Here is a 26,159-nt window from a genome sequence, read left to right as displayed (position 1 = left end):
TACGTCCCAAGCTATGGTTGATAAAGCAGTGAAACTGGACGTACGCCAGAAATTACACCACGATTAAAGAGCAATGATCCAATACACCCTCCGATCTTGCTACCTGCTGTTATAATGCGCGGATCTCTGAGACAGAAGCGGCGCGTCTTCCTGGTCACCCCCCTCTTGGCATGTTAACCACAAGCTGCTATCACCACGCAGCATATGGATACACATTAAGAACAGGAAGGCCCTTTATTCACTTTACATAACGATAATAGACATTCTTTATGTTTCCCTCCCCTTTTTAATTGCCTTAGTATCTAGAATATGCCAGATTATATTTCAACTAATGTGTATATCCAGGTGCTGAAGCGTGCGAGAACAGAGATGCTGATTCTGTTTATACGAGCTATCGTGTTTAGAGAATGACATTTCCCAGGGAAAACTTGGCCTGTTCTTCTTGATTGGCTACATATTTGGGCATTATTTTATCACTGATGTGGAAACAATGGTTGACGATAATGCTGATGAGGGTGCAAATTTTTCCCTTCATGTAGGGCACCTTTACCATAGGTTCGGGAGAGAAATTCTATAGGAGGGATCGGAGTAAATGTCATGTGGATAAACCGGAAATAAGAAGTTATGAATGAGGACAGTGTATCAAATTGGAGAACAGAAACCGAGAAGGAACAGATATAAAATAAAGCTTGATGACTGGACACAGAGGGGATATGGGGCAGTTAAAATTAAAATGCAAGAGAAAAACACTCATAATTTGGGGTTGAACTCGTTTGATCGGACAATTTGTAATCCTTGGCAGAATGTCTTCATAAACAGTAGAGGGACAGGCAAACATTACAAGTAATTGCTCAATGTCGGGGGGGGGTACCGTTTTGAGCTAGATTATGTTTAAATGGGCAAATATCTATTTTCTGCAGAGTAGAGCAATGTAGAAGGTCTAGCATATGACCATTTAACCAGGGTTTTCTACTTGTCCCCATCGAGGCTGCTCTGGTTTCCTCTTACTACCTAACCCTGGGCTGCGGTGATAACGCCATTTATTTCCTGTTCATGATAACAAGTGAATTTTTGGTGTCTCTGTGGTTTTGCTGCAAAGGGGACAGGAATAAATGAGAACGAGAGCTCAGTGTAGCCGACGGCAAGGGTATGATCGCAGGACGACGGGGTAACAGTCGTTGAAGAAGCAGAAGGGTACTGAAGGGATTGCGAGATGAAAAAATAATTGACGGAGGCACGCGTTCATGTTGAAGAGTTTGTTGGGAGGAAATATGTAAAGCTGTAAATCAAGGGACAAAAGCTAACCGTTCTTTATAAAACTTTAATGAATGAGAAACAGGCCCTTGGACACTAAAAAAAACCAAGGAAAAATACAGGATTGGTGGGTATATTTTGTGAGAGTTGTGATGGCAGAAGCTAGAATGGGGGGGTTCTCTTGAGTGGCCATGATGAGGAACTGTAGATCTTTTTTGGGGCTCGTATAAGGAAATGGACGTGGGGTATATGTGGGTTGTTATAAGAATGACATGAAGATCTAGGTACTGCTGTAAAGGTGGCACTTTGGAGGTCGGGTTCTAGATGTTAGGTATATTTGCGTGCACAGCTTTTTTTGTCTATTGGGAGTATCTGAAGATTGCTATATTATGGGGCTGTTATGATGGAAGTGTGTATGACTTTGGAAAGATAGAAGGAAAAAGATGTGGCTGTGAGAATGGTGGAGGAGATCACGAAGAGCAAGGTGATGTTTTTGTTTGTGTTTGTTTTTTGGACGGTCATTGAATGGACTGGGGGTTCTAAGGTTTTTGTGAAGAATGATAGGTGAGTGCTAGATTTTGTTTTGGATAAAGGGACAGACTGGATATTTTGGGGAATGGTTGTTACTGTCAACAGTTTCATATCCTTTGTGAGCTGGTGCAATGAGAATTGCGACTAAATTGGCTAAAGCTTCTTGAACAGTCTTTTGTGGGTTACTGAAGAAGTCTGGGCAGGAGTATATTAATAATGTTTTAGTTGTATAAAAAGTATGGTGTTGGGAAAACAATAGGGTCTATAGGGGGGAAGAAAACATTGGGAACAACAGATGAGGTTATGTAGAGGGTAGTAGATAAATGGAACAACCTTCGAGAACGGGCAGAGGTTAAACAGTAAGTAAATTATAAACATACATGGGATAAGCATATGGCTATCCTAAACATAAGACAGGACAGCTGGGTAGATTGTCCAAATGTCATCAAATATTTATGTTTCAAACAGAACCCTCTGGATCCGAAGACCATGGATATACACCTGCTACTCCTCGATTTTCTTATTGCTGTTCAGGCTCTGAATCTGGATGTACAGAACCCACAAATATTCAGTGGGCCCCAAGGCAGCTACTTTGGATTTTCTGTGGATTTCTATCAGGCTGTAGATAAAGGGCAAGTACTAAAGGGATGGGTAAAGTTGGACTGAAGTTCTAGTGAGAACTAAGAAAAGTAAGTACGTAGCAGCCGTAAACCTAATATTACATCTTTCAGGATGAACGTACTGGTTGGTGCGCCACAACTGCAGACAAATCAGCCAGAAGTCACAAAGGGTGGAGGAGTGTTCTTGTGCCCCTGGAATCCACCAGGAAGAAACTGCACCTTGGTAGAGGTGGACAGGGCAGGTAATTCCTCTGACTAGAATGACAGTTCTACTGAGCATGTGCAAGACGTGTACTGACAAATGCTCTCCGTTTTCAGTAGAGGCAGAAGTCTACTTTTGTAACTCCTGTAACTAAACAATGCGTTGCACTTTCCAGCAGTGAAATACACTTAAGTCCCTGCAAAATGGCCTCCGATACACAATTAACACAAAACAGGGCTGGTGTGCTCCTTAAATCATACAAAAGAATACTGGTATGGTAAAGGTATTGTCTCAAGCCATATGAACTGTCAGAAGAAGGTAATACCTTTTCCACGGCCAACTATCCTGTCCGCATGTTTTTAATAATGATTTTTCTGAATTTCCATTCCTTTCTTTCTAACTTGCTTCCACAGGGGATGTGGTCATACAGTCTTCAGATATCACTCAGAAAGTCTTTAAGTCCAACCAGTGGTTAGGAGCCTCGGTCAGAGCCTGGAGAACCAACATTGTGGTATGACTACAAATTATTTCCTACAAGATGTCGCCAAACCCCTTTCCCTTGCTGACTCTTTGTACAGCAAATGTAATAGGTAATATTAGTTTAATTAAGCATAAGAATATTAGTTATTTCTAAGTATTGGAGAGCCATATTAATTTATATCGTAAGTCTGTATCATCAATGTATGTCTCGTGAAGATGCTGCTTTTGTACCGGTGGTGTATTGTTTAATGCTTGGCAGAGCTGGCAAACCACTTTCAAGTGTATTGCTAGAGACTTTTCATATAGGTAACATTTTTATGTTAGGGGGGGAAATTCCCTGTATTCCAGTGGGTTGCATACGCCTTCAATGTACATGGTTGTGTGTAGGGTTTTGCAGCATCAAAATGCACCAAAATTTAACTTTTTGTACCTCCAAAAAGCTGGTTCATTCGGTGAGCCAAGTCAGTCAGGAAGGTTGATCTAACATAGTATTTTATAAAAACCGCTCTGCCCCAGCTAGTCTGTCCTTTTTACCCCTGCCTGGTGCCCAAGTCAACAAAACGGAGTGTCTTGGTCTTAGAAACAGAGGTTTATCTTATATTAAAACTGTTGGGTCACATGGCTGATTTCATGTAAGCCACACAACATTTCTCCATAATTGCCATGCCACGTAGGCTTGTGCCCCGTTGCAACATTGGAACTTCCTGAGGAATGATCAGGAATCTGGCGTAACCCCTACCGGTGCGTGCTACCTATCTAGCAACCAGCGGGACTTCCACGAATACGCTCCATGCCGTGATGTCAGAACAGGTCCAGAGTACACGTATGACACGGGTGAGTCAAGATCGGAAATGTCATGGAAGGGAAGGAGGGAATATCAGTCAGATGGATTTGAAGGGGTTTTTTTTTTTTTATAATATTGAACTTATTTGAATATTTTTTCTTTAAATGTAGTTCCAGATAAGAGATATTGTGAGTTGGGATTCAGTGCAGAAATACGCAAGGTGAGCATATAAGAAGCTGAAACGAAATATACAAATGTGGTAGGAAAGCCAAGGGGTTAAATGCACAATGCAACTGGTACTGGCATTCTCTGCTTGGATTCTTAAGTATCAGAAACTCCATATTTGACTTTGACTTGACCTCATGTACATTCACTCACTGCATATACACACACAGAGTCAAATATAGATTAAAAGACCACATTATTCACAAAAAAATCAAAGTAAAACAAAACACTCTGGGCTGCTTGGATACAGAGTACGTATAGTAATGTATTATATAGCACTATATTACTATAGTAATATATACATATTCAAGGACTTTCTATGTGGAGAAACACATACTGTGTCCATCCCAGGAAAAGCCGAGTTGGAACCTCATCTTTAGCTAATGCAAATGATACAAAAATATCAGTTCCCTTAGATCTCCACCATCCTGTACAGCCACAGCTACTAAGCTTCATCGCAAGCTGGTGAACCATATGTTGCTTCCTAAATCTACAATGTGTTTTAGTCTTTTATATAAGTTCTCTGATGTCTGTAAGCATGTGGAAATCTATTTATTACATTGAAAGAATAGATTTTATATTGTCTTGTGTGGAGTATATAGCGCATCTCTCTTCTCTTTCACAGGATGGGATTTTGTTGGTTGGAGCCCCAGGAGGCTATTTCTTTCAAGGTAAATGTTCAGCCCCTACTCCGCTTAAACATTATTAAATTTTTACACACAATCTTTACATTGCAGTGCAAAACTATTAACCCCAAATTCTTCTCATACAGGGTTATACTCCACTCTGGACCTTACTACCCTCCCAAAAGGAAAACCATCTCTGTCATTGTTCCGGGCATATCCTGGCCAGAAGTTGATGCCATATAGGAGTACAATGGAAAATTCATACAAAGGTATTCATGTCAGTCATTAGATGTCTTCTCCAATGGAAAATTCATACAAAGGTATTCATGTCAGTCATTAGATGTCTTCTCCAATGGGAAACTCCATTTTCAATATAATAATAATCTTAACCATGAACAATACTTTGATAAGCCAGTCACCCAATGCAACATGTCAATTTACGCCTATAAGGGGACGGCCCTGAATCATGGTGGAAATGTCACTGACCTTCGGTCATTTTGCCCCTTTGTGTTACTGACCCTATAAACTATTAAACTCATCCATGTCATTAGATCACCTATATACACTCACTGGCCACTTTATTAGGTACATCTTGCTAGTACCGGGTTGGACCCCCTTATGCCTTCAGAACTGCCTTCATTCTTCGTGGCAGACTTTCTACAAGGTGCCGTAAACATTCCTCAGAGATTTTGGTCCATATGGACATGATGGCATCACGCAGTTGCTGCAGTTTTTTTCGGCCGCAAATCCATGATGCAAATCTCCCGTTCCACCGCATCCCAATTGGATTGAGACCTGGTGACTGTGTAGTCCGTTGGAGTTCAGTGAACTGAACTCATGTTCAAGAAGCCAGAATCTCAAGTCTCAAGTCTGAGATAAAGGGATGGACATGGTCAGCAACAATACTCGGGTAGACTGTCGCATTCAAATAGAGACTCATCAGACCGGGCAACGTTCTTCCAGTCTTCCATCGTCCAATTTTGGTGAGGCTGTGCGAATTTTACCCTCGGTTTCCTGTTCTTAGATGACAAGAGCGGCACCTGGTGGGGTCTTCTGCTGCTGTAGCTCATCTGCTTCAAGGTTCAATGTCATCTCCGACCAGTCTACCCATTCTCCTCTGACATCAACAAGGCATTTTTCGTCCACACAACTGTTGCTCACTGGATATTTTCGCTTTTCCGGCCCATTCGCTGTAAACCCTACAGAGATGGTTGTGCGTCAAAATCCAAGTAGATCAGCTGTTTCTAAAATACTCAGACCAGCTCGACTGGCACCAACAACCACCATGCCACGTTCAACGTCACTCAAATCACCATTCTGATGCTCATTTTAAACTTCAGCTATTTGTGTTAACAAGCAATTGAAAAGGTGTACCTAATAAAGTGGCCAGTTACTGTGTATATATGTATGTGTATATACATATATATATATATATATATATATATATATATATATATATATATAATCTATCCTAAAGAATGACAATGTACTTTGGTATTGGTTAAAGTCAGTGCTGTGAATCTGTTATTGATTAATAATTGCTTGCCCCCCCCCCCCAACTACAGGTTTCTCGGTAGCGTTCGGAGAGTTTACAGCAGATAAAAATCCAGGTAAGCATAAAAAAAGCAGAGGATAAGGACAGTGGGAAATAGTGGGAAGGAAAGATTAGATAGACCTTAGGAAGGGAGACGCAACAAAGATAGGGAAAGCAGAGTAAAAGGAGATAAATGGATGTCAAAATATGTGGTCGCGTGCATTGTATGTGTACATGTATGTTTGCGAATACCTCATTGCTCGTTCTGCCTATGTACCATATGCATGCTTCCTTTTTATTTGTATAGAACTGGTTATTGGGGCCCCAGGATACAAGGATATGGGAATTGTAAGTAGTTTTTTTTTTTTGTATTTATATTTTACTTTTGAGGGAAGCCTGCAGGTCACCCCATGGACGTGTTACTCACTTTGCAATTTAAAGAAATAACTATTGTTACCGTATGTGTTAAAAACACCTATATAGAAAAGGGACAAGCAAACCCAATGATTATTACTTGAGTCACATTTTTGTGCGATTTACCTCTGTGGACATCGTCCAGTAACTTACTAGAGCATTTACTGGGCCATTTGGGTCATCACTGAGGCTACTACTGGCCCTTTTCCTAGGCTGGCTGGAGCTCTACTGCTTCCCATTGGAGTTTCTGAAATTTAGATCTTTCCAAGTATTGAAAACCCAACTAAAAACTATAGAGGATATTTAATGATAATTTAACAAAGAATTGATCATTATGATAAATGCTTACATTTGGTATTAAAACTAATTTTTGGCTAACTGGGAATTTGCTATATTGTAACCGGTAGGATAAATGCCTACATTCAGTCTCTGTTTCTGTGTCCTTAAAGTCCCTCCACCTGGTTTTCGAGGCCCGGGCCGAGTTGTATCTATTCAGAAACATGGAACTTGATGGCAGAAAAGAACCATCTAGTCTGCATGTTTCTTTATATTATTTATAAGGCCCATTTTAATGTTCGTTAATTCCTTTAAGACTTTGGGTTGGAAGCATAATTTTATTTGTTACTTTCTCTCAGGTTGAAATTGTTGGCAACCATAATATACGGATTCTTATTTACACCTTTATTGGAGATCAAGTGAGTATATACAAGCCTGTCTAACATTCCCGTCATAGAGGAATATCAATAAAGCAACATAAGATAGATATGGCTGTTGGGGCAATAAATCATGGAGTTGTGCAGTCCAGCTGCCTCCCTCGTATGGTAAATGAGGTGCAATGATGCAAATGTAGGGGTCCTATCTTGGCACCTTGGTTTGGGCCAGGAAGAATTTTAATCTGGCTATTGATATAGTAATCAGCTGTTTCAAGTCCCCAAAAAATGTCTGGGACCAGCGCATTTAACATATTACATGTGCTGGTCCACGTGCATACATTGCTTTACATACTGTAAAGAACTCTTGGTGCAGAATTGGGCCCTAATCTGCTGCTAATGAAGCCTGTAATATTTTATTACCTTCCATACACACAGTATTCGTAATATTAGTGCCATAAATGAGCATACATTTCACAGGTTTGTTAACAAGTTTCAAGACAGGGCTTTTTAAATCTAACATGCACATAAGGGAGTGGCTCCTCGACACAGCTTGCAAGGGGGTCCCAGAACTTTATCATTTTGTCATGTAAACTGAAGCCAGGTGAGATAGAAACTACAGTTTACCTGCCATCTGAAAAATCTCTATGGCCCAGGGAATTGCTGGCACCTTCTGGTCCAGGGGCATGAAGAGCCAAATGGCCCCTCAGCTCCCCATTGTAATGAAGACTTAAACACAGACCATACTTTGAAACATAATAAAACTTTTTTTACCACAATCTCTTACCACAATCGCTGGAACGAAACCAAGTGTTTTTATATATATAGTAAACATAATCATCAGTAATCTCTTCATAACGCATTACATGTGTTGGTGATTAAGAGAATTGCAATACAGTATACCTACTTCGGGGATTATTCCTGAGACTTGGAACTGTCTGTACGATGATAGATCTGGATACAGTCAGCGTTACTGTGTGTTTCTCTTGCTACCTACAGGTTGCGGCGTATTTTGGTCACTCGGTGATAGTGGTGGATATTAACAATGATGGGTAAGTATCATCGCTAGTACGATATTAGCAGCGACAGACCCTGACCAGCCTAATTAATTTAATCTAAATCAGCAGAAAAGAATAAAAAAAATGCTTTTATGTTTCATTATCTAAATGTGTTAGTGTTACCTTTTATTCCAAAAGCAAATATATTACAGGCCGAGGGGCCATTTATTTCAGAAGGGACAGGAGGTATCGCCCCTAGCTTATATGAACAATAGAACAATGGCCTAGGAAAGTCAAATAATGTGACATGTTCGGTAGCATGGACTGCTCCCTAGTGTTCACCTAGTGCTACTGTAGTCCATTCGCTATGATTTTTTGGGTCTATTCACTAAAATAGGAGTTTGTGGTTTCATCTCATTAAATACACAATGCATTATGAAGAGCCATCAAGCAAGATTCCTCGGAGCTCACACGTTGTCTTTGCAGGAAAGATGATGTGGTGGTCGGGTCTCCTCTGTACATGGAACGACGGACAGGTGGAAAGCTGGTGGAAGTTGGACGCGTCTATGTTTACCTGCAGAAATGGACTGGCAGGCTTCGCTTCGATCAACAAATCCTGAGTGGGTTTCAAGCATATGGACAGTTTGGGGCTTCCATCTCTTCTCTAGGGGATCTGGATCAAGATGGGTACTCAGGTTAGGAGCTCAACAATGATTTCTGAAAACCGACCACAGGCTGCTGTTTACTTTGTACACCTTGCTCTTTTCCATGCTTGTACGTTTTAAGCAGCTTCACGTGTAGAGGATCTTTGTAGCGAAACAGCCTCTAAAACTTTGTCCCGCAGTCTTTAGCGTTTGTTATTTTCCTATGAAATCTACCCTAGAACAACTAAGCAGAAAAAGCCTGCGAGTCTTTTCAGTGCCCCTTTCCCTAAAAAAAAACTCTTTCAGGAGTGACCAGCTTTGCAAATTGCAGTGCTCAAGGGTTCATTGTTATTGGGGTGGGTACAGCCAGGCTCCTTCCCCTTCATAAAATATAGCCAGTCTGGACATGGCTAATCCAAGAGAGATTGGTCCTGTATCAATGGTTTTATTATGCCGAGGAGTTCTTACAGTGAAAGATTAAGAGGTATGCGTTATAAACAGTTTCCTCCCCTTTTCATACTTTGTGTCGCAGCTTCTCATTCTTGCCTTCTCCTGATTCTTCTCATGTGTGGAAACCAGAGTTTTAAATGTCGCTTGTTCTTGATGACCAAAAGAGCAACGTGATCAGCACTTTGATAAACCTTATCACTTAATATGCTTCTCTTCTTCTTCCTTTCACAGATGTAGCCGTGGGGGCTCCTTTTGGAGGCAGGAATGAGGGTGGCTGTGTGTATATTTACAGGGGCCATGCCTCTGGGGTGTTCTCCCAACCTTCACAAGTCTTGGAAAGCCCTCTCCCACATCGTTCCAGGTTTGGTTTCTCACTGAGAGGAGGGACAGATATTGATGGCAACGGTTATCCAGGTACATGCGAGGAATTCAATGGATACATGGTTCACTAAATCATTTTTTACGTTCTAGCTCATAACTAAATCTGTTTTTTTGTTTATTTTAAAGACTTGCTGATTGGTGCATTTGAAGCTGAAAATGTGTATTTATACAGGTAAGATGTCTGTGAGGGGGACAAAGCATAAAACTCTATACCATGTTTGACGGTTTTAAAGTGTGGAATGTAAAATTTTTTGGACTTTTGTCCAGGCATTCTATACATTGCCAAGGCAAAGAATATGACATCATATTCCAGCACTCTAATCAAGTGATGTGCAGATGGCAAGGCATCTCTAACGAGAAGTTCTGTGCCATTGGCTGGAGAGACAGCTGCCCTGAGAGGAAGTGGTGCCCTGCACCCCACGCACCCACCCCAGCACTCCTGGGAAAGACTTCCTTTATGGGCTTGTGACTTGTTTTATTATTCCACACTACTATTTTCATTTATATTTCACCATTTTTATGCTCTCCCCTCTTATTTCAGAGGTGTCTAAGAAATACTTCTACCCAGTGGATATTGGAAATTGTTTAACATCGTCTAGAAAGCTGTTTTTGTACAACTTGTCTTTTTTCCCTGTCCCTACCGTCCCGCACGACATTCTCACGTCATAGTAAATTCTCTTCCTCCTTAGGGCTCAGCCTGTGGTTCACCTTCACACCACACTTTTCTTCAATCCAGATGCTATTAACCCAGAAAAGAAGGACTGTTACCAGAGAGATACAGGGGCGGCTGTGAGCTGGTAAGGGGGGCCGATGTTAGTTAAAGCGAGATGTTGCTGGTGGAGTTGAAGACATTGTTAGGAATTTACAGGTTTTGCTGCTCATGAGTAGGATATATATATATATATATATATATATATATATATATATATATATATATATATATATCACCACCATATTCCGTAGACAGGACCTAACAAGTAGTATATAACATAACAATTTTACTTATAGAAATAATTGGTGAGGAGGGCCCTGTTCAAATGAGCTTACAATCTACAATTAAAGTCTGAGTGTGTCTGCCAGGGAATAGGTGAACGGATGTCTTTTTTGCACAAGGGGTGATAATTGAAGGTCTGTAGGATGGAATAGTAATATTGTGTTTTTTTATTCCACAGTTTCACCCTCTATGTGTGTACTCAAGTCACTGGGCGAAGCCTGCCAAGGAAACTCGGTTAGTCCTTATGTAATTACACACGCCGAACCCCACTTTTAACATTAAATCTCACCTCTTACGTTCTTTCATTGAGGTTTCCTCTTTACACTATATTCCTGTTTGATTTCCCTCCATTAACTTTTTCTCCTACTATTACTGGTCTTTAAGCAAGTTGTTGGCGAGTGAAAAAACTAATCTCTCTGTTATAAATGTACATTGTGTTTGACCAAGTAGCAGGACTGGGCTAAATGCCTTTACAAAGCATAACTAAACCAATTACGTGAAAATAGTTATCATCCCCATGAATCACTGTTTGATGAAGGGATCCTAGAATTGTCATCTCCTATTATCATTATTTATCTTTTCCTCCACCTCTTGCCCACCTTCTCCTGTCTACTGGTCTTTTACAACCTAGAAACGGAGATGTTCCTCCTCACTCTCTCTGCTGTTCACTTTTTCTCTGCATCACAGAAATCTCCGCTGACATCCAACTGGATCGACAGAAGAGCAAACATTCCCGAAGAACTTTATTCCTGGATTCTTCTCAAGCGAGTAAAACCATTGCTATCAGCCTACAGAGCAACTCAGAACTGGTCTGCAGTAACTTAACTGCCTACTTACGGGTATGAAGACTTGTCTCAATGTAAACTCAAGTATCCTCAACTCAATGTAAATATATCATATGTGTTATCTACTGTGCATTGAGTGGGGGGGGGCTGGATCAATATATTACAGCTTTCCACCTACTGTAATGAATTTATCACTTCTGTAACTAAATTCAGGATTAGAAACATCATTCCTTAAATTGCTGAAAGCCTCAACCTTTCCCTGAAATAATATTTTAATCATATCATAATTTTTGCCGGGAACAATTAATTGTCATGTCATACAAAAGCAAGTACTGAAAAGTTGTTTTTGTGATTAAACCTTCAGAAGAAGGACTAAAATGACAGTTCATAGGTTTGTTCGGCTAAAATTCTAGAGAGGGCAATTAACATTTTTTATAAATGCAACAGCGCCTTCACCGTTGCACAAATAGTAAAATAATGTTATAAGCAACACGTCTTTATACTAAGACACAAGGAGTTAGATATTTATAGCACTTAAATGTGTGTTAATTGGCTAAATTCCTTCAGGCTTTACTGTCCTTTAATACGATTCCTGAGAGATTTTCCTCTGTTCTTTCCTGCAGGACAAATCAGAGTTTAAGGACAAGCTAAGTGCTATTGTTGTTAGCGTGAACTTCAGTCTTGTGAACGAGCAGTTGGCTGACACCATAAAGCCCACGTTACACGGATCAACCTTCTTACAGAACCAGGTGAGATAGCGAGACATGAGCAGGGATTAACAAATGGTTACAGATCTCCTCCCTTTCCCGTAATCCTAAACGTCTGTTCTCCACATTTAACACCCTTCTCTGTCCTCCAGCACCATCTTCACCTTCCAGCTCTGCCCAAGAACTTGTCACCTATTTTAAAACAAAACTGACACCATCAGGGATAACATCCTCCCCTATGTTAATCATATGGTACCTCAACCCCCTTCCTCGCCACAAGCCCCCATCAACTGTTTCAGTCTAGTCACCTCTACGAGCTTCCCCCTCGACCCTGTACCCTTGCATCTCCTACTGTCCATTTCTGATGCCCTTACCGCAACCCTAACCAATAACTTCAGTCTCTCTCTTTCCTCCGGTGTATTCCCATCCTCATATAATCATGATATCATCTCTCCCATCTGAAAGAAAACCTTCCCTTGATGCCACATCCCCATCAAGCTACCATCCAGTTTCCTTTTCTCCCCTTGGCAATCAAACTGCTGGAACGATTAATTTATAACTAAATGGGTTTCTCTCCACAAACTTTCTATAATCTGGTTTATGTCCACAGCATTCCAGAGACCGCATTCACTAAAATTACTAATAACCTCCTCGCCCCTTAAACAAAAGGTGGCTTTTCACTTCTTATACTCATAGACCTCTCTACAGCCTTCTACACAGTTGACCAACTCCCTCCATCTACAAACCCTTAATGCTCATGGCATCTGTGACACAGCTCTTTCCTGGCTCAAATCCTACCTCTAGGTGTAAAATCTGACGTATTAACACCCTTTGTCTTTGTGAAAAGGTAACTGTCTTTTTCTCCACTCTAGACTTACATTTTATTGGACTGTGGAGACGATAATCTCTGCATCCCAGATCTGCATCTAAGTGCCACCTGGTGAGTGCAAGCTCACGGTTACCACATTAGTGACCCTTCTCTCCAAGCTTCTTTATGGTACAGGAGGAGAGCCAGTTATTGGGAGTCTGTGAAAAAGGTTTCATTCTCTCTGATTTCATGATCAATGAGAATGGAGTGTGTTCTTTCTGCTGGTCTTTACTATGGGTTTGGCTGAGGTTTTTGGGATCTAATGCCAAACAGCACAAATAGGACCACAAACCTATTTCTTAATAGTGAGTTAGTCAGAGAGATGTATTGATAAAGGAGTACTTATTTGCAATACACAAGCAGATTTGTATAGCAGCCTTACAGTAGATAAGACATGCTACCATACTCTCTCATCTTAGTTGGCAGCCTTCAATGTTTTTTTTCTTAAGAATCAGGGGACATGGCTTTGTTGTCATTTTTTGAGTCACAGGAGTTGCGTGACCCAGAATAATTCCAACATGATCCCTAAAGAGATACAGATATGAAGCGCCATGTTTGGTCCATCTCCATAGATTCCAGTCGACCAAAGATAGAAACAGTTGACTCCTTTATGTAACTGTCAGCCTAGTTCTCTGAATGACTAATCATTTGAGTAACCTCAGTATTAACACTCTTGGTCAGTCGTGGCGATGACCTCTATAATGGTTTGGAATCCTTGATGAACTAATATTGAAGGGATGTTTTGTTTCATTAGTCTGTTCTTTTATCTACCGACGGCCTTTCTCTTTGCACAGGCCTGACGAGCCTCTCCTCATTGGTGCTGACAATCTGGTACATGTTCATTTCAATGCGTCAAACTTTGGTGAAGGAGCCTACGAAGCTGAGCTGTACGTCAGGCTCCCTGCTGGAGCTCACTATGTGGGAGTTTTTCAGGAGAGTGAGGTATGTAGGGGTATGAGGACCAACTATATACATTAATTTACCAAAAAGCCAGTGGACTTGTTCTAGTATTCATCCATTGATTTTATATGGGCAGTCTAATAAATCGTTAAAAAAGGGTTTAAACCTTTTTGTATAAAAAGTGTGTTTTTGCCACACTACTTTAGGAGACACAGAGAAGGCCAACAAAGCCACAAGGTATGTTGTATTGTGTGTTAATGCCATCACCGACAACATGTTTGTTTCAGGAGAAAATAGCCTGTGCTCCAAAAAAAGAGAACGACACAGAGGTTGTGGTTTGTGAGTTGGCAGATCCCATGAACAATAGGATGGAGGTGAGTTTCAGATGAGAAAATGATAGATGCAAGTGGGTACCTCGAAAATGTTTTAATCGTACAGATTGGTCATTCCTAATCTTAAATGCCACAGGAAGATCTTTTCTGGCCCGTGCAGTTTTAGATATATCTCATGGGCCATAAACTCTGTAACGGATTTGGCATGACTCTCTAATTGGAGTGTAAGGGGTTAGAACTGGTTTCCCACCAGAGCTAGAAAACATGTCAGCCGTGGCGTGGAGGTAGGATCTTCTTTCTCTGTCTGTTAGTGAATACACTTTTATGCTATGAAACGGAGCTCCACTTGTCTTGCTTGTAGTAACTCTTAACTGCTGAGAAGAACAGATACTCCATCCAAGTTTTCGAAACAAAGCAGCAATCCAAGGCAATACATCTCCATGCGATCACTATAAAAAAATAAATTAATGCTGCAAAATACAATCAAGCAACATTCCACAGATAGCATGTCCATGTGCAGCAGACTAACATGTTTCATAACTAGGGACAAAATGGACAGACACTAGCGATCTGTAGAATTTTTGTTCGTTACTCTTGATCTGTCTTCGGATCAGCTTCAGAGTTATGTCCTATTTTTTAATTAATAGACCATTTTGTGTATCTGAGCCTCTCTGGGCCCATTTCCGAGACGTGTATTTCTTTTTTTGTAGATACTTGCAGACTTGCAGCTCAGTTTCAGTAACCTGGAGAATTCTGGAAGCAACATCACATTTCCAATGCAGATAAAGAGGTAAGACCATTGTTGCATTTGTTATTCACCAAGGTACAGGCACGGTATATAAGTTTCAATAGCAAACTTTTGAAAGTGTTTTTATGTCACAGACCATTTTACTTTCAGTCCTGTCAGCATATGGGCAGGGTTAGTCTTAAGACAAGCCATTCTAGGCTAAAGCCTGGGTCTGCTGAATCACGGATCAATGGTGTAAACTGGTCTGAAGTCATGGCAGATCCTGGGATGCTTTACTAAAATACCTGTGTCCCTCTGTGTTCTGCGATGTCTATCTTCTCCTTGAGTGTTCCACAGCCATAAAAGTTTAGATAATACTATCTAAAACGGGCCCCCAAAGAGTATTCTTGTCTGGAGTACCACTTGGTTTAAGACCAGCCCTGCATATGGACGCACATATGGTGATCCAAACTGGTCGGAGTATTCTTCTCTGACTATGGTTTTGCCTTGATTTCCTAGCATGGCCTTTTGTGAAACTGCAGTTTTCCTATTGTTGCTGCTTTTGTTTTCTCATAATCTGGTGTTTTAGGATATTTTACATTACTGAACGCTCTCTTTATCAGCCGTAACAGTCAGAATTCAAGCAACCCTGTCCTATCGGTACAGTTGGCCGTCACTGTGAAGGCATCACTGGAACTTCGTGGGTAAGACGTTTTTTTGTTTTTGTGCATGTGGCAAGTATATCATAAGAAGATATGGGAATATTTGTATAAAGCAGTGAGATTTTGGGGGAGAAATTGGTCCACATCCAAATGCCAACTTATATTCATCTGCCTTCCCCATCTCAGGAGCTCACACCCAGCTGAAGCGGTTCTTCCTTTATCCAACTGGGAACCTCGCACAGATTCGAAAAAGCCTCACGATTACGGGGAGGAAGTCATACATGTTTACGAGGTATATCTTCAGTGCAGGTTGTTGGGGAAAATACAGAAAGATGATATCCAGATGCTGATTTAACCATTCCTTGTGCAGGGCCAACCCAGCCATACAAACATGAGAATCTATACAATTTGGCTGATTATAATGCACAGCGTGAAATATTTAATCCAGTTTCTACTCACTTTTTAGATGATAAACCTCTATGTCTTATGTTGCTTTTTTTAATGACTGTTTAACATGCCGCATATTTTGGTTTTAGTTACACAATGCCGGCCCAAGCTCAGTGCATGTCCAGTTAGTTGTACAGAGCCCAGAAAGCTACCAAGGCGATTTCTTCCTTTATCCTCTGGACCTGGAGGTGGACAGTGAAATGGTCTGCAGCAAACAATCAAGACTAAATCCTCTGGAGGTCAGCAGGCCATGTTTCTCTGACATTGTGTCATCTTTTTACACCAATTCTTAGTTTCCTTCCTTTCAACTACTAAATAGCACTGAATTAAATGCTTCCTGTTCTCTAGCTGGACATCCCCACAGCTACTGTAGCGCCTGCAAACTTCAGCAGAGGTGGAGATCACCGGCTGAACAAAAGACATGCAGCCAGTCAGGAAGTGGAGGACGGGAGAAAAGGCGAAGGTCAAGACAATTACACCGTGATGGTAGAGGGGACAAAGCACAAGCATCCCATTCTATTGGCAAGTACATGAAACGAGAGTGAACAGGGGCATGTATGTGGACATAAAATCAATGAGAGGAAATGGTTAAAAAGGCCATGTTGTGAAGATGGGAGTCCCATCATCGCTGGAGATAATAAAAAGGAAAGGATTTTAATCAGTGCAATATTTGGTGCACAGCTGTTTGAAAACCTAAAAAAAATTAAAAATAAGTTGTAGATAGCTTTTAATTTCTAGGATGGTCAGCGTGACACGTTTACAAAAGCTGCTTTAACTACCCAACAACTTCATATTAGGCTTGGCAAAAGGTAATTTTAATGAGTTCGAACAATCATTCAGATCCCGAGAACTGGGAGTTCGGGTGGCTTCTTCCATGTTATGCACATCCGGCGGGTTTCTAATACACAGACGCAGCTTAAGTTAATTGTTAAACACCCTACGTGGTTTTTAAACAACTAAAGTGAAAGGGTGAGATATTGAGGGGTTTCAGGGGACTGTTAAAAATTGTAATTTAAGTCATCTCTGTATATATCTGTTAAAGAATTGCAGTAGCATGCCCTGCTGGAAGGTCCAATGTTCTATACAAAATCTGGAGCGGGATCGAAGAGCAACTTTGAAACTACACAGTATCCTCTGGGTACCCAGCTTCATGAAGGTAAAACTTCCTTAATGGTTTTGAAGAGGCCTGAAGGTAAAGGATTTAGCCAAACTATTTCCACTGACAGTAGTGAATTTAAGTAGGCATACACTGCAATCAATGCACATGTTTGTATGTTTATTTCTCAATATCGTATAGCATTGTAACGTTACGCTTGGTTCCTCTCTTCCATCCTCGACTGTGGGTCCCTGGGCAGCTGATAAGTAGCCTTGTGTATGTACTCCAGTCTGTGAAATTATTTTGTGTAGAATTATCTTCTAATCTTTCTTTATCCAGAGACCCCAGCAGCAGTTCACTCTGCTTTCTCAAGGTTCCTTCCAGGTAACTGGTGTCCCGTACAGAATTCAACCCGAAACCCTGCTGTCCAGTGATACCACAGTAAGTTTTGGTGAAATGGCTCACGTGGAAATTTTGTAAGTAGCATTTTACATTATTAGTACTATGGAATCTGCTTCCATTCTATGAGTAAAATGCAATAATAAATAATTATCATTAAAACTATCATCACTACAAATCTGAGCAGTTGTGCCTTTAATGTTAACAGGGCCCTTCACCCCTTGGCTACCGCTTCTATTCCCTCCCTCTATCTTAACCCTTTTGCCTCTTCTACCCTCTTTCACCCTCTTCTACCTTAGTCAGGACCAAGAAAGCTATGTTTGGTCCATGTAAAGTGATTGCTCACTTCTGATCTCCTCTGTATCTGACCCATGAGTTGTGTTTCATTCAGGAATAAAGCCTTGTTAGCTCTTTACATAGCTCTCTGTAAAATCTGCCTAGGCCTATTACATTAATAAATCATCATGGTTACAATCTTAATCCCTGTATCCCAACACCTGTTATTGCATAAATATAACTCTCATGTTTCAACCCCTTTTCTTCTGTTATCGTATCTTTTCTCTTGGTAGATGTAAGTATCTTTTATCAGAGTTTCTTTACAGTGCACACAACCTACACGCGCTTTATATCTACATTCTAAATCCATCTTTTTGTCTCCTCTCCGATTCCTGTTAAATTTACTAGGCAGACACAAAGGTTTTGTGGGTGAGCCCTGATGGCCAAAAAGAAATTCCCCTCTGGTGGATAATTGTGGGAGTTCTTGGAGGGCTACTTATTTTGGCTCTCTTTATATTCATCATGTGGAAGGTGAGTAGCACAGAGCTGTCACAGAATGTTCGTTACTAAAGGGCTGGTGCCTTAATGTGACAATCAGAGGAATTTAGTCACTAAACAGTGAGTTGTAGCTAAAACACATTTACTTTTGTTGACAACTCACTATTGAGTGAATAAACTCCAGTCACAACATTTTTCTGTGTGACATAACACTAACATATTTTGCCTTTCCTTCTAATCTCTACATTAGCTTGGATTCTTCCAGAGAACACGTCCTCCTACGGATGACCAAGAGGAATTAACCAATGAGCAGTAGAGACAGACCTCTTTCTCTACGATATTCCCCGGAATCCCCATGCAAACCGTCTACCACTTACTTACAAGCTGCCCCCTGTTACTCACTTGAACCTTTCATCCTTGTGCCCTGCAGAATTTAGCTGCCCAGTTCCCTGCCCACCTACATCTGCTAAACAAACATGCAAACCACTTAAACTACTACAAGCTCCCAAAAGTCCCGTGTGTTTATAAACTTTTATAAAAATTCCCCAAAAACTAGCCTTGCCGAAGCAACTGCCGATGTCCACATTTCACTAAAACAACTCCCTCTAATGGCAAATCTTTTTGTAAACTCACCTTGATACCTTTGAAGGATGATATCGAGGGAGGGCAGCCAAGAGGACAAAGAGTCCGCGGCAGTCTTACCAGCACCACCTCCATATTAGTGCCCCCTGGATTCTTTCTTTACCTTCATGGGTATCTCTACCTTTTCCATCTGTTTTGTTGACAGGAGGTCCTGGCCTGTGTGCACTGATCTCATTACAGAGGTCATGTGACATACAGATCCATAACCGAACCTGCATTAGTGTTATAGACCAGTGGTTTGTTGAAAGAACAACAGACGTTATGGCATTTCTAAATGGATCATATAACCTTATGTGAGAAAAAGGTACAAATTGCACTGAGCATTCAGTAACTCCAGACAGAATATTGAAAACTTTTAAATTTAAAGATACCGTCCTATAATTTCAATATTCAGCCTTATGTGTTACCACCTAGATTTTTTGTTTTACATTTTATGAAAGAAATAAAGCTATAATTTATGTTTATGGCTGACTTTGGTCATTTTTCTGTTTTTTCTTTTCTGGGACTCTTGCGTTTACACTTGTGTTAAAAAAAATGATCAGAAGAAAAAAAAAATAAAGATTGCTGTCTAAAAATCCTTTTGGAAATGAGCTACAGTCTCTCCTAAACTAATAAAAATGGCAGGGGTGAAAAGTGGTTTATGATTTGGCGACGGTTTGGCTGAAATTAAGGCAGGCACTGGCAGAGAGACACATGCAGCCCCTAGGTGTTACATCGCCGGCACAGAGGTCTTGAGCAGCATGTATTCTCCCATGTCCAGACATCTGCACAATCCCAGCAATCACCGGCTGAAAAGGGCTGCAGGCGTTTTCCCCCAATGCTGCATCTCTCCAAACTGGGATTTATGCGCATGTGTAGCACTGCCAGCGATGCTCTATGTTCCAAGCATTTCACTCGTGAGATTCCTCACACAAATTACACCTTACCCAAAAGGACAGATATTGCCATAAAATATCTGGCATGATGTGAGATGAAATACTGTCAATGATAAATTATTTAAAGGCGACATTCCACATACTCTGCTGAATTAAATTCTTTACAGCTAAATCCGGCATTAGCATACCTACGCTCTGGGTCACTGTGGGTAAACTCCGGGACGCAGGAGTGGCGTTGTGGCATGCCCCACTTCCCCTCCAAAAATGGCATGTGTCCCATGACCTCAGAGTGACTGCCCACAACGTCAGCAGGGACCGCCCACCGTTGTTGGCGGGACCTCCTGACCACCTCCAGTAAGGGGGGGCTCCAGGTAGCCGGAGACAGCGTTTTCAGGTATGAGTATTAGAAAGGGCCATTATCGGTACCGTTAAATGTCCAAATCATTTCCACAAATAATTTAATCATGTACATTTCTGCAGAGTACATAACCGGCACGTGTCAGAAATGCAGGCGCTGATACTTTGAAACGGAGGAAACTTCTAAAGCTAAATGTGCTGCGTTTATGTGAGTAAACCTTCAGAGGCGTGAAGAGAATGGCAGACTTATAGACTATAAGCTATTTGGGGCAGGGGTCTCCTTTACTAATGCTTTCATATTTATAATACTCAGATAGTAATGTCTGTATGGATTTTGTATTTATTATATTACTGCACATATTGTACCTCTGTTTAGAGTGCTTGGTACCTTTTGTGGTTAATGTTTGGTAGAGCATTAGTTTCATTTGTAGTCCTCCTGCCCACCTGCTGGCGTTTGTCAAAGGGCATGAAGTGTAGAAGGCCAAAATTACCTTCTGTCTTCTCAGTTGTCCAAGGACTCAATCATCTTCCAGTTCTCACCCCCTCCTTCTGGGGCTTTATAACCTCCTCCTGCTATGGAGCTTGGCAATGTCTCTCCTCTCCCTTTGGAGTACTCCTCTGTGCCATGACCGGTGAAATGGTGACTCTCTGTTGGAAAGAAAAAGGTCAAATATGAAGGAGGAGACTATGGTTTAGATATCACCAGGGCATTATGAGGTCCCCATACCGCTCCATATAGGGGTATGCCTAGGGTTAGTGGCAACTGGGTGCAGTATTTTTTCCACCACTCTCCCCTGTAATTAAAACACACATTTATACCTGCACATAAATCTCACTCCCTCGCAACACCGTCAGAAACACATACATAACAGCATACACTAAAATATATACATTTTAACACCATACAATGACACGTATGCCAACAGCATACATTCACATATGCTAATGCCATACTACCACACACACTAACACCATACACTAGCTAGCACACACTTATGTCTTACGCACCGCCAGGCTAACACCATACAGTCTCACACACACACACGGACTACGACCATACAGTAAAACACACTTACTCTTACACGTACAAAAAATTCATACACGCTCGCTCACTCACATCATCACTGCGGCTCATACAGCTTCCCTCTCTCCCTTATCGCTATTGGAGCTCTGCCGTCACTCTCCAGAGTGGGGGGGGATAGACACTTTGATGCCATGCACCCACAGCACCTGCTTTAGCCTGTCATATACTGCTTACTTGGTACCGTAAGGCACTCATTCTTTCATATATATATGGCCACCTTGGTCTAAATGAGCTGACGCTATTAACCTTTTTACAGCCTGTTTTTTTTTTAAAGATACCCGTAATTGAGTCATATTTAAGCAGGTATATCAGTCATAACACATTGGTAGCAAAAAGGCACCAGTCGGGCGTCTTATATTTGATATCAGCAGTGTAGAACATGCCTCTTCACCCTTAAATTCGGTAAAATAAATCAACGGGGGCAAATCCTGAGAGTCCCCAGGCATGACCATGAGGTACTCAGCCATCTCTATATAGTGCCACCTTGGCATGAGGTCACTTTCCCTCCAAATATACTATTGCCTGGGCACCATGAGGTAATAATCCATCCTCATATACTATTGCCTGGGCACCATGAGGTAATAATGCCTCCAAATATACTATTGCCTGGGTACCATGAGGTAATAATGCCTCCAAATATACTATTGCCTGGGTACCATGAGGTAATAATGCCTCCAAATATACTATTGCCTGGGTACCATGAGGTAATAATGCCTCCAAATACACTATTGCCTGGGTACCATGAGGTAATAATGCCTCCAAATACACTATTGCCTGGGTACCATGAGGTAATAATGCCTCCAAATACACTACTGCGGGTCACCATGAGGTAATAATCCCTCCCCATATACTATTGCCTGGGCACAATGAGGTTATAATGCCTCCAAATATACTATTGTCTGGTCACCATGAGGTAATAATCCCTCCAAATATACTATTGCCTGGGCACCATGAGGTAATAATGCCTCCAAATATACTATTGCCTGGGCACCATGAGGTAATAATGCCTCCCCATATACTTTTTCTTGGGCACCATGAGGTAGCAATGCCTCCCCATATACCATTGCCTGGGCACCATGACGTACCCACCCTTCCTCATGAGGGTCCCTCTTACCCCAGCCTTCACACTGCTGCTGTGTCTCTGTGTAATGAAGCAGGCAGGTATGTGCCCGGTACAGAGGTAGTAATGCGCTGTATCACTTAGTGTAAACCGCACTTTGTATCTACACACAAAGAACCAGGGCCTAGCCTGACACTTTGAGGCGGCAGGTAAATGGATGGGCTACGTGGGCCAATCACCGGCGCCGCTGGCCTCCTGTATCCAAGCGGCTGATGTAGTATTTTCCTCATCGAATCGTGAGCCGTACTTGTTATTTCAATTCCGGCCATTAGATGGCGTCGGATTCCAGAGGGAAAAAATAAAGAATAGGGGAGGTGTGGCACGGGAGAGACAGAGAGACAGAGGGAGGAGGGAGCTGCTCGGGCACATAATCTGTCAGTGTATGCAGAAGGGCAGCAAGAATGGAGGGGTGAGTGGGAGGCATGGGGTGCGCAGAGGCTTCGGGGATGCCTGCTGGGGGGCCCTATGGCTCCCTGGTGGTCCTGCTTATGCTATGGTGCATGGGCAGCCACGGGAAGTCACTGATGGAAACCTCAATGCCTCAGGGTAAGTGTGGAGGATGCGAGACAATGAGATGGGTGGCAGCAGAGCACGAGTGGGAGCTCACAGTATATGCGTGTATTTGACAATGAACTGGGTGTGTGGGTGGGGGGGTCATCACACACTCCTTGGCTACAATGCATCATTATTGTTGGGTCTATTGTTATTTTTTGTCTTGGGGGGCTTTAATCAGAGTGTTTTTTTTTGCATGGGAGGCGGTTCTGAAATCTGATAGAGTGTGTTCTGTTTTCTGATTGGTGGGGATGGGTATCAGATTGGGGGGTCCTTCCAAAGACCATGGTTTCTTATAGGGAGGAGCATTCTATCCAGCATATATGGATTCTGATATTGGGGGGTACTCTGTATAAGATGATTGTGTTGTAGGGCATTCATTATTGGGGGGGCAGTCTGTAGAATACCAGGTGATGGGGTAGATTTTGTCATTAGGGTGGCTTAACTCCAAACTACCCCAGTTGCTGGTGTTTCTCCAATGGGGAGCTCCTTTCTCAGGATGCATTGAGTTTCTGTTTGGGGTATAAAGGAGGGGGCAGCTCTTATTGGGTAGATGCCACCGCTCTACAACAAGGGGGTCTTCTTCTTGTACCTCTTACTAGGGGCTCTGATCTTTTGTGGGGGCAGTTTGCTGAGGTCCACTGGCTATGAAATAAGTGAGAGGGGCTTTAAACGTAGTGTTTGCCCCACCTGGCCGCTCCGACGGCTGAACGGTCTTCTAGATTCCTCACTTGTGGAGCGACGTTTCCGCGAGGAAGGGAGGATGTCTGTTTCTGAGTGTTTGTGTCGGCTGTCTCTTCTCACACGTTCACAAGGGAAGCTTTTTTTTTTTTTTTTTAACTTTTCAACAGCCTCTCTCTGCAGCTGTCTCTGGGGTGGATGAGGTATAAATGCATCGCGGGGTTGGGAGTCTCCTAACATTTAATTTATATTTTATTTTTGGGGATGGTGGAACCAGCTGTTTCTGGCGGGTCTACCAGACTGCTCGTTAAAAAAAAAAAAAAAAAAGTGACAGCCGATGATTTCAGGACCCAAATTAAAGACAGTTTAGAATGTTCACATAAAGACCAATTAGGAGAAGAAAGTGACCATGATCAAGAGCAGAAAGCATAAGGAGATATCTGTCTGCCAGTGGGTCAGCTGTCTCTCAAGGGTTTTTTTCTGTGTTATCTGTCTCTTGGAAGAAAATAATCCTATTGTCCCCGAGCCACCAAGTGTACATGCGAGACAGCTTCCTTTCTTTTGAATGTTGTACAGGAAGGAAGCAAGTTTTTCGTAGCGAGAGAAGTTTCAGAGTAAGTTGAGGTCAGCTCTGAAGGCTGAGCCGACTCAGGTAAAAGCCAATATCTCTCTGCTGCGGATGTAGTGGATTCCTGGGACAACTACCCAACTGAGAAGGAAACTTAGTTTGAATTTGTGTTCGGAATGTTTCTAAATGAAATATCTTGGTTTAAAAGAAAGCCGAGACGTATGCTGCGGCCTGTGGGGGTTCCATCAGGCCAGAAGGAGGTATTCCAGTAGGATGGAGGTTTTTAATGTTTTTAGGCTAATTTGTTGACTGATAGGAAGAGAGACCCAAGCAAACCCCACCAGCCTGCCCAGTTTCAGTACCGGGATGCTGGCTAAGTGTCGTTGGAGTCTCATTCTCCTACAGATAGTGTACCAGCCCTTGCCTACCCCTGGGCAGTATGTCTCTGCCAGCTTTAGCAGAATACTTTTGTTCTTCCTACTTTGCCAAATACAGCCTCAGTAACCTCATTCCCAGTAAAAATTCCTTCCCAGAAATGATTCGTTCATTCAGTAACCTTTTGCTTCATTCATATTTTTTTGATGGGAATACTTAATTGCCATGTGACATAAGCACAGTTGTTGATAGGTTGTTGCCATGCGATGAACCCTTAAGAGGAACAATTAAGACCATATATCTGCGAAGGTTTATTTGCTACACGTAGGAAAGAATGTAATAACTTGGGAAGTAGCAGTGGAACAGCACCTTTAATACCAGAGCTCCCACCTTGTGTTGTTTTTTGTTGTTTGTTTCACAGAATCATGTTTTATTTATTTGTTTGCGGGTGTTAGTCGGTTCCGTAATGCACAGAGGCGTCATGGTTACAAAACCAACACAGTCGGAACAATTGTTTTTACATTCCATCCATATTTCTCTGCGGTGTGATGTCTCAGATGATCTCTATAATGCAGTATCTCAGATTATCGGTACGGTGTATATCTCATACATCGCATTATCTCACCTTAGTACATATGTGAGCTCTTATAATCTTGTATTAGAACACGATCTATACCACAGCGCTCTGTTTTAATCTCGGGACTGTCTCTGTACGCTCTCTTGTGCTGTCCTCCCCTTCTGTCTCCCTGGTCTGGCCTAGCTCACCTCTGCATTCATCATACCCTCTACTCCCTGCGTCTCTCCTTCATGTCTCCCTTACACTCCTCCTTGTCCCTCTCCCTATGTCTTGCACCAATTTCTGTCTCCCGCCCCAAAATCCCATTTGTCTTTTTCCTGCGACCTTGGTCTCGGTCCGTTTTGCCCCCTGTTGCTATCTCTCTGCCCCCTATTGCCATCTCTCTGCCCCCCCTGTTGTCATCTCTCTGCCCCCCCTGTTGTCATCTCTCTGCCCCCCCTGTTGCCATCTCTCTGCCCCCCTGTTGCCATCTCTCTGCCCCCCCTGTTGCTATCTCTGTGCCCCCCTGTTGCCATCTCTGTGCCCCCCTGTTTCACTGTGCCCCCCCTGTTGCCATCTCTTTGGCCTCCCTGTTGCCATCTCTTTGGCCTCCCTGTTGCCATCTCTTTGCCCTCCCTGTTGCCATCTCTGCCCCCCCTGTTGCCATCTCTCTGCCCCCCCTGTGTCTCTCTCTCTCTCCTTCCTCCCCAGTATGTCTCCAAACTTCCCCTGCATCCTGCCTGCGCTCATTCATTCTCAACCCATTTGTTTTTTCATCGCTCTCACCCACCTTCTTCTCTTCCTGTCTTTATTCCTCATTCCTGTTTTTATTGTTCTATTTTGCCCTTCATACTTTCCCTCTTTC

The 26,159-nt window shown here is 42.1% G+C and overlaps 1 protein-coding gene across 1 annotated transcript; it reads left to right on the top strand.

The window, feature by feature from the left end:
- The first annotated feature begins 1,711 nt into the window (after positions 1–1,711).
- On the top strand, positions 1,712–18,800 carry LOC149274438 (integrin alpha-IIb-like). The gene is made up of 20 exons (XM_089505472.1): positions 1,712–1,818; positions 3,848–3,921; positions 6,564–6,604; positions 8,320–8,372; positions 8,805–9,013; positions 9,644–9,826; positions 9,920–9,965; positions 10,483–10,590; positions 10,966–11,021; positions 11,475–11,626; positions 12,196–12,321; positions 13,152–13,219; positions 13,942–14,089; positions 14,335–14,421; positions 15,090–15,169; positions 15,955–16,060; positions 16,305–16,454; positions 16,564–16,701; positions 17,651–17,752; positions 18,735–18,800. The coding sequence occupies exons 1-20, from the start codon at positions 1,712–1,714 to the stop codon at positions 18,798–18,800; spliced, it is 2,100 nt and encodes a 699-aa protein (XP_089361598.1).
- Positions 18,801–26,159: the final 7,359 nt, after the last annotated feature.

The sequence above is a fragment of the Sceloporus occidentalis genome, unplaced genomic scaffold, assembly GCF_023333645.1.
Source record: "Sceloporus occidentalis isolate IW3139 unplaced genomic scaffold, rSceOcc1.0.p SCAF_330, whole genome shotgun sequence".
Classification (NCBI taxonomy): domain Eukaryota; kingdom Metazoa; phylum Chordata; class Lepidosauria; order Squamata; family Phrynosomatidae; genus Sceloporus; species Sceloporus occidentalis.
This window is presented reverse-complemented; position numbering and strand designations above follow the sequence as displayed.